We start from the raw sequence: 9,833 nt of genomic DNA, 5'->3' as shown, positions 1-9,833 counted from the left end.
AAGTATTCATTGATAAATAAATAGGAGGCTTGCCATTAAAGAATCATGATTACTATGAGCAGGGCACCAACGCCCATATTAACTGGGAGTGGCGATTGGTGATTGGTGTGTGTGTGTGTGTGTATGGTGGGAAGAAATCCTGCTGCATGGACACACATGCTTATGCCTAAGTACACACACACACACAGACAATCACATACTTACACACACACATACTTACATACTTACACACACACACAAGCAGATATAGAAACACTCACACACACACACACATTTCACTAATATCCCTACAATAACAAAAACAATACATTTGTGTGAGCTCTGATTTCTATGTGAGCAGTGAATTGCATAAATTCTGAAATAATTCTCATGTTATGCCCCATAACATGAGAATTGTCTTTACTTCTCCCGCTGTTTGAGTCCACTGCCCGCAACACATGTCCCCTTGTTTTATCACTTACACCTATCTGTGACTATTTAATGCCTATCTAATGACTATAGGCACACTTCACCTGATACAGCCAATGTGATGGCATTTCAGCGCACAATATGTTCGACATCTGCTCTGTATTTTATCATGGGCTTTCCTTTCTTGTAACATTATCAGAATGCTTTTGGATTGCAACACCAAAACAAAAGGCTGCTGAGTTCTACAATATTGACAATAGTCCCACTACAATAACTTGATGAAGAAATATAATTTGACAGGGCATAAAAATAGATGAAAAATGTTAATAAATAATGTTTGTGCATGAAGGAGATAAAATGTAGTTGTTTTTATTGGCTGTCTCTATTTAGTTTTTGGTTTACAATGTGTTACTCCCAAATGAGGGCCAGCTTCCTCACACTGCATATGAGCAGTACATAGGACTGTTACATCAACATCAAGTCAGCTGACTCTGCCTCCATCTAGTGGGCTCTTCTGAAATTACATCTCCCTTACAGTATGGAAATCAATGTCAGAAATAGTTGTATAACTACTCAATACTACTACTACCACTACCACTACTACTACTACCACTACTACTACTACTACCACCACCACTACTACCACCACTACCACTACTACTACTACTACCACTACTACTACTACCACCACCACTACCACTACTACTACTACCTACCACCACTACCACCACCACTACTACTACCACTACCACTACTACTACCACCACCACCATCACTACTAGACCCTTTCAAAAGCATAAACGAAGATGTGTCTTCCTAAGCCATTTCCAGTAGTACACAGAAAACAACGCTGAGCTAATGGAAACAACCAAAATAAAATACTAAAAAAAAGTCGACATTTTGTAGCGCATTACGCTAAAGTCTGATTCATTTCCATTTCAAAATATCTGTGTTGGTTTTGAACGTGTCAAACGAAAATCCTCAGGAACAGATTGGAAGAATCTATAATAATAATAATAATAATAATAATAATAATAATAATAATGTGCACTTTCACTGATGTTTTACATACATTCAAAGTGGTTATTGACTAGGCCCAGAGCCATATAAAGGTATCTATCTATAAGGCTCTGACTAGGCCTATTACCATCTATTGCTACATCATAAAGGGAGGAAATAGACAAGAAACGAGGGGAAAGAGAAGAGACAAAATGATTATGTAAACAAGTAATAACGCTCCTTTTTTTTAGAAAATGACTTTCACTGACGTTGGTTTGCAGTGGATTTCACCTAACCATCATCTCATTAATTTCATTCAAATCACTCAACTGTTTTTTTCCCCCACAAAACCATACATGACAACATGAGAAGAAAAAAAAACATTTAATATTTCTAATCCATCTCTTGTTGACATTTTTTTTTCAAAAATATAACCTTGACAATTAGTGATGACATCATTTTGACATGTTGATATCCTTTGAGAGTGTCAGCTGAAATGCAATGGTGTGAGGGTGTGTGTGAGTGTGTGTTTGATTGCAAATGAATTTGTGTACTTTAATGCCCAGTGTGAACATGTGATGTTTTTGTGGGTGTGCTAAGCCTATGGCTGAAATAGCATAAAATGCCTCTACACAAACTAACTATCTCAGTGAATTAAGTATGTTGGATCAGAAATCTGACTGATAAAATGGCAAATCATCGAGTCTGATACATTTGTATTTCATACTGACACATGAGTTACCTCGGTTTGCTGTGCAGCATTTCAAATAATTCATTTATTAGTCCCTTTCCCATTCGTGTTGCGAAATCGGAATGTCGTCCTAGGAACAGCAGCTCTTTGTGCACCTAACCAGATATCCTCTGTCATAAATGCCACATATAAGTGATTTAGAGATTAAGAGACTTTTTTTCATCACCATATCTAAACTAGAAATATCACACACTGGCATTCAGAGTCATTGCAGGGAGTTGAATTGAAAAGCAAGCAGAGCAAAAGTATAATGTATAGTATGTTGCAAGTTGAAAGCTGTCTACGAGGATTCTAGCAAGAACAAATCAATTGAGGATTGCAGGTACAACTGGTCACAGCTTATCCCACAGAGAGAAGCCAAAGGACCATAGATATTAAATAGCACCTTATTATAGTACAGTACACAGTATGGAGATTTAGCTACATTGGTTACAACTCAGAACAGTGGAACAGTAATTTGAATTTTGAATGATCAACACAAGAGCGATTGGGTACCTTGAACTAAATTACTTTCGCATGTGGATTCCATGACAGAGGAGACCATGTTAGGCGTTCTTGCGCAATCTTCACCTGATTCCACTCTTTTGATTTAGATGTCACCCTTCACAGGTTCCACATTTTGTCCGAGAGTCCCTTTCCTCCATGTTTACCATTTTACCATTTCCCACAATCCACCTCTCTTCCTCAGGTCACCTAGACGATGACTGATTGTTCAAAGCCTACTCATTGGCTGTTAGTTACAGAGGCTCGACCTGGGGTTCCAATGGCACCACCTGTGGTTCCATAGATACAACCTGTGGCTCCATCATCACCACCTGAGGTTCTATTGGGACCACCTGTGGTTCTATTGGAACCACCTGCGGTTCTGTTGACAGCACCTGTGGTTCTATAGGCACCACCTGTGGTTCAGTGCTCTCCATAGGTGGGGATGGAACTTTGACAATGGGCGCCGGTACTACTGCGGCATGCACAGGTTTTGGTGCCGGCTCTGGCTCAGGAGTGCGCTCCGGTTCTGCTTGAGGTTCAGTCACCACCACAGACACCTGGGCCATCTACACACAGACATACGGACAGGGAGAGAGAGAGAGAGAGTCATTACCACAGATACCTGGACATCTACATATACATATAGACATATGGGGGGGGGGGGGGAGGGTGAGAGGGGGGGGGGAATGAGACAGAGAGAGAGGAGGAGAGTGGGAGGGAGGGGGAGAACAGACAGAGAGAGAGAGAGAGAGAGAGAAAGAGAGGCAGAAGGGAAAGAGAGCGTTATGTTGAGGGAAAGGAGAACGTTTAGGGAGGGAGGTGACAGTGAGATAGAGGAACAAAATATAGACAAACATAGGAAGAGGGCAGAGATAAAGGACAACATCGCATATCAGCATTTCAGCATTTCAGAGAGAGAGCAGGAGAGAGAGAGAGAGAGAGAGAGAGAGAGCAGGAGAAAGAGAGAGAGAGCAGGAGAGAGAGAGAGAGAGATCAGGAGAAAGAGAGAGAGAGAGAGAGAGCAGGAGAGAGAGAGAGCAGGAGAAAGAGAGAGAGAGAGAATGACAAGTCAATGACATCTTATTATGGTGTGTGGGTTTCTGCAAAATCAGGCATTTTTCCACACACACACACACACACACACACACCAAGGACATGAGGACCTGTATTTGTGTACTTCACGTGATGTGGATTCTATTTCAAAGAGAGGCCCAATGCATTGACATACTGTAACAGTACAGAATGCCTACTGACGTAATCAACACAACACATTTAACACATTTAAAGGTACAGTACACAGTCCTACTGACGTAATCAGACACATTTGTTGAACACATTTAAAGGTACAGTACACAGTCCTACTGACGTAATCAGACACATTTGGTGAACACATTTAAAGGTACAGTACACAGTCCTACTCCATTTATCTTAAATTCAGCAAACCGCTCATGTCCTTTCAGTGCGAGGTCTGAAAAACAATTCTAGTGTCCGTAACATGTCCTGGCTCTGTGAGTTGGAATTAAGAAAAGTTTCGGCCAATCAGCATGTTGCTTCAGAAGCACGAAATGGAAGCGTGCCATTTTATTGACTAAAATATAATGAGCTTTTTGCCATTATTGCGGACCACACCTTAAAGTTGTGGCCCGATGAGTTGTTTTTTTTTCCTGAAATAAACTTCCCAGATTGTAGAAGTATCAAAGAGAAGGCGCCTTGAGACATCACCAACTGTTGTTATAAAATTGAACTAAACGGAATTGAATTGAATTAAATTGAAGTCAACTGAACTAAATTGAATTGAATTGAGCAAAACTGAATTGAGGTGGCCTCGGTGAGCACCCTACCTGGTCTGAGTGAGCACCTGAGCTGAGTGAGCACTTGGGCTGAGTGAACACCTGGGCTGAGTGAGCATCCTACCTGAGCTGAGTGAGCACCCTACCTGAGCTGAGTGAGCACCCTACCTGGGCTGAGTGAGCACCTGGGCTGAGTGAGCATCCTACCTGAGCTGAGTGAGCACCCTACCTGGGCTGAGTGAGCACCCTATAAGTACAAAAAAGAACGCGCACATCCAGATTCAAACAGGTGCTGGACCAGAATACTTAAGAAATAAAAAATGACGTTAGTCCGCACACTGAGAACTCCTTTTTAAAAAAGATTTTAATCACCACATGTGACGTTTCGGGCTGAATAGCCTTCTTCAGACATGAAGACAGCAAAAAGACAAGGCACATATATACACACACCAATCGAAGTCACCTGACAGAACACCTGTTACAGGTTATTATCTTAAAGTGCAAAGTGTCCATTAAAGTGCAAAGTATCCATTAAAGTGCAAGTACAGACACAAAGTCACATGACAATACTGTGTACTATACATAGTGCCCCAGGCAATCTTAAAGTGGTGATCAAATACAGGCACAGTTAAGCAAAAAACCCACAGCTTATATCACAGTAACCTGAGCTGAGTGAGCACCCTACCTGGGCTGAGTGAGCACCTGAGCTGAGTGAGCACCCTACCTGGGCTGAGTGAGCATCCTACCTGGGCTGGAGCGACCATGACGGGCTGCACTTGTACGGGAGGCGTGGTCAATCTCTGGCTTACTCCAGGAAGCTAAAAACAGCAGGAGGACAAAAACAAAGCAGTCTTTCAACGAATTCAATAACTTAACTTGTCATATTACTAACGTTCTCTATGAAAACATCAAATAAAAAAAGTAAGTACTTACAATGCATCACTTTATCAGCTATTTATGCTGATAGCAATTTATATACCGGTATCAGCTATTTTTTTTATCTATTAATGCATCAATCTATTATTATATTAACCATTAACAAAAATAAGATCAAAGATTCAAGTCTTAAAATAGTGCACTTCTGTTGTGTACACTTATAAAGACCTACATCCAGTATAAGACTTCCTAGGGAGCCATTCCCATCTGGGCCTCTGAGCAGGCTGTGTTTTGCTTACCTGAATTCCTCCTTGAGCAAGGACACTGAGCCCGACCAATATGGCCACAATGCAGATCACAAGCTCCACAATCAGGAACAGGACTAGTGTACCAAGGATACCATCAATAAGCAGCTGAGAGAGGTAGAAAGATGGACAGAGAAGACAGGAAAGAAAAAGAAAGAAAGAAAGAAAGAAAGACAAAAGGGAAGAGAAGAAGAGGAAAGAAAGAGAAATGCAGCAATAAGATGCATCAAGAAAAAAGAAGAGAAATGTAAAACATATCCGAGCTTATCTATTGTGCTACCAAATGCCCTGTATTCAACCCAGTGTATACTTCTCATCACAGCACAGCACTCTTAATTAATGCTAAAAACTTCAAATCCCATGATGCATGCTGATGGGGTCTTCCTTACTCACCACAGAGAAGATTTCAAAGCGACGGCAGTGTTCACAGTGGTAAGATAATTGTCGGAAAGGCAGGTTCTTTGACAGTAGGCCCAAGGCTGCCGTAGTGAAGGCCAAACTCACCAGGTGGACCACCAACATTGCTTTCAACTGAGATGCATCAGCAGGTAGAGAGAGAGAGAGTGAGTGAGAGAGAGAGAGAGAGAGAACATTATGGCTTGGACCCAACTCAAAAAGTACACTTGCTGGGGTAGTGATGGGAGTCAAGCGGAAGGTTCCCAGTATGTTTCCCTTTGTTTAAAAGTCAATAAACATTGCATTACAAAAAAAAAACAGTACACTTGCTGTCTGGTTCAGTAAGAGTTTTAAACCTCACGCTTATGTGTCAAACACCAGATATAATGTGATTGACTTGATTTGCCCATATGGCTACTGATCTTCACGGCTAATCAGCATGTTTATGATGTTCCTTCTACCTCAGCTCCTACCTTCCACTGGTCAACTGGCCTTGTGGTGAGGAGCCAGCTGTTTGTAAACACACTACGCTGACACTTTACTGACGCAGACTACGCTGAAGCTACTCTTTGGAGAGCGGCACAGGAAAGGAGCTATTCAAACTGATTGATTGATTGATTGATTGATTGATTGATTTGTCAGCCTCTGCTCTATTGATTGATTGAAGTTTTCCGCTGGAGGCTGCATCAACTTTGCTATAATAAAGACCATTATAGAAAGTCACTCCTGCCCACTCTAACAATTTACATTGACTCCCCTATGTGCAGGGAGAGGCAATGATCAGTTTATCAATTGCACAGAAATGTATTTATTTTTGCTGCTGTAACACCATAATTTCCCTTTGGGGATGAATAAAGTAATTTATCTAATTATCTATCTATCTATCTTAATATATATTGAGGGGCAGCCGTGGCCTACTGGTTAGCGCTTCGGACTTGTAACTGGAGGGTTGCCGGTTCGAACCCCGACCAGTAGGCACAGCTGAAGTGCCCTTAAGCAAGGCACCTTACCCCTCACTGCTCCCCGAGTGTCGCTGTTGTTGCAGGCAGCTCACTGCGCCGGGATTAGTGTGTGCTTCACCTCACTGTGTGTTCACTGTGTGTTCACTGTGTGCTGAGTGTGTTTCACTAATTTACGGATTGGAGACCAAATTTCAAAAGATCAAAAGAGTCTATACACTTACTTATATATATCTGTCTCTATCTATCTATGCAACTCACCCAGAGGAGAGTAGGATATAACCCCGTGGTAATCAGGATGCACCCAGAAAGAATGATCTGTGAAGAAAGAAAAAGTACCGTTTGTCCCAAAACTCCAGCAGAGACAGGCAGAGACAGTCTCGTTCAAACACTGGGATAAAAACATTGCATTTCACAAGTCACAAGTATTATCTAAAAATATGCTTCAGTTATGCTGTTGCGTAACTTGGTGTAGTCTTGCATGTTAGATTTACTTGTACCACCCAACTGCTACTAAAGTTCATGACCTACCACTATAGTCCTTAAAGCAACATAATGTAGGTCTTTTTTACCTTAAAATAACGGTTTCAATCTAATGTTGATGATATGCAGAATCAGCAGAATTGTGTCTCAACATCAGTGTGTGCTGGGGACCCTTGGTGTTGCACTGTGTAGCTTTGTTATTCTGGACCGAACATGACCCTATTGGTCATTGTGCGATGAATTGGTAACACCTGAGTGTGAAATGAGTCCTAATGTAAATGGAGGTGAAGGGAGATTTCTACATTGTATTCTTCAGATGCCTCACCTCCAGGGCAAACAGCAGCAGGATGACGATATCTCCAAAGAAGTGCAGCTCGGTGATCTGCAACAGGGTGGCACTCAGACACAGGGTCAAGATGCCGATTAGCACCTGGATGGCCTGAACATACCATGGAGAGATCTATGTTATCTTTAGCTGGGTTTCCCGCAGCCTTTTCCATGCAAATTGTGACTATATGAATAGGAAATCCTGAGTAGAAACACTTGCAATTAGCATAAAGTCGAATAAGAAATCGATTTGCTAGAGAGGTGAATTAACTCCTGATTTGCATTGGGCATCTTCCCTTAAGATATGGGAATGAGTTGTACAGAAACCCAGTGAGACCTGTGCAGATCCTACAAGGCTATGATAGCCAAGAGCAGCCATACACATGCATGTTGCTATAGCCATTCAACACTTAGCCAACACTTACGTAACATTGTAATAACTGTTATTATAGAATTGCTATTTGTTACTTGTCAGATTGAAAGGAAATATTGTGCAATGATAAGAAGACAGCAATAGACACAGAACATAAAACTAAATTTTTTGCAGATGCTACAGTTAAGAGTCAGTGCCATCTGCTTTCCATCAGCAGCTGCATGCAGCATGGAGCACAGAAATCAGAGAGATCTGCTCCTTCATCTCTTATCTAATCTCTAACGGCTGACACTGAATTCATTTATTATACTCACAACCCACAAATCAAAATTCCTAATTAATCCAAAGCATCTTTTTTCCCCCTTACTTGTGATACATCACTTCCTACCCTGCCTCTCTCTTGCTCTCCCTTCAACCCTCCCTCTCATTCTCCATCACTTCCCCTCTGGCACCACTAACACACACACACACACACACACACACACACACACACACACAGTCAAAAAGTCCAAATGAATCAATAAGATCTTTTTTCTCACATGCTACACATCATTCCCCTTGTGCACCCCCCCCACCCCACCCTCTCTCTCTCTCTCTCTGACCCCCCCCCCCCCCTCCTCTCATATGCCTGTGTGTGTAACAGCGGTCACTCACCCCCAGCGTCTTGGGCTCCAGTCTCAGGTAGGTGTCCACCTGCGTGATTTTTAGGTCACCGGGGGCTGGGTTGGGGGTCTGGCTTTCGAGTCCCATGTTGTTGCCGGGCAGGATAGGGTGTGGCAGGAGATGTGGTGGGTGTCAGGGAAATGATGATCGGGGATCTCAGGTGGCAGAAACTGTAGATAGGATTGTTAAGGCACAGCAGGTACTGCACAATTGTCCATAGGATGTTGGAATGGAAGTTGGAAGAGAAGGGAAGGGCACTTTCTGTAAAGATGTAAAAGCACATGAATATACAGTTAATCAAAATGAAAACAGACATTAAAAACACTGTTAAATGTACTGATGATTACATTTCAGAATTAATTCAAATTTAGAACATATGCTATAGCCTACCTGTAGTAGCCTACATCACAATATGAAATGTAAAGGTAGGTGGGGGTTTCAATTGGCTTAACTGTTTTAACTTTAAGGTACACTATTTGTACACTTAAGTTACACTAATAGTTACACTATTCGTAGGCTAAGTATTGTGGTCGGGATATGAGGTACAGAAGACTGACCCACGTGTTCTCGATGAATAAAATACAATGCATGTGTTTGCTGCATAGATTACTTGAGCAAAATGTTTGGATAAGCTGCAAAAGAGACATCAAATATTTTGTGCAAAGCCTGTCACAAAATGCAGGCAAATCATACAACTTGACCCTAGGTGTGAGCTTTACTCAGTGCATCTTATTGTAGAGAAATCAAAACCATAAATAGAACAATACCGAAGTGCTTATACGCGAAGGTCGAACGGAATTTGGATATGAAGATGGCTACAAGCTACACGCGCGTTTCTTACGGAATTCTGTCCGCAGTGCTCTATGAAACGGCTAAGGTACGTCCCAGGTCACGTTTCTGCCAATGCAAGCCATTTTAAATGTGTCTCGCTTACCTCGCCTCCTTTAAATTTACAGTCTTCTTCTTAAACCGGGTTTTAGCAGGAATATAAAACGCGTGCCGTTAATCCTAGTGCCC

General features: G+C 41.9%; 1 protein-coding gene across 1 annotated transcript; it reads right to left on the bottom strand.

The window, feature by feature from the left end:
* Positions 1–1,817: 1,817 nt before the first annotated feature.
* On the bottom strand, positions 1,818–9,833 carry LOC143140074 (uncharacterized). Its single transcript, XM_076300901.1, has 8 exons — positions 9,751–9,833; positions 8,808–9,077; positions 7,779–7,892; positions 7,232–7,288; positions 6,009–6,146; positions 5,610–5,723; positions 5,181–5,252; positions 1,818–3,210 (listed from the first exon to the last, which is right to left on the bottom strand). Exons 2-8 carry the CDS (start codon positions 8,901–8,903, stop codon positions 2,896–2,898), a joined length of 906 nt encoding a protein of 301 aa, XP_076157016.1. The 5' UTR covers positions 8,904–9,077; positions 9,751–9,833; the 3' UTR covers positions 1,818–2,895.

Source organism: Alosa pseudoharengus, unplaced genomic scaffold, assembly GCF_046254945.1.
Source record: "Alosa pseudoharengus isolate Yale_2024_CS ecotype anadromous, Long Island Sound unplaced genomic scaffold, YU_APseudo_1.1 YU_APseudo_1.1_scf_23, whole genome shotgun sequence".
NCBI classification, from domain to species: domain Eukaryota; kingdom Metazoa; phylum Chordata; class Actinopteri; order Clupeiformes; family Clupeidae; genus Alosa; species Alosa pseudoharengus.
The sequence above is the reverse complement of the archived record's forward strand: the minus strand, read 5'-3'. Positions and strand labels throughout refer to the sequence as shown.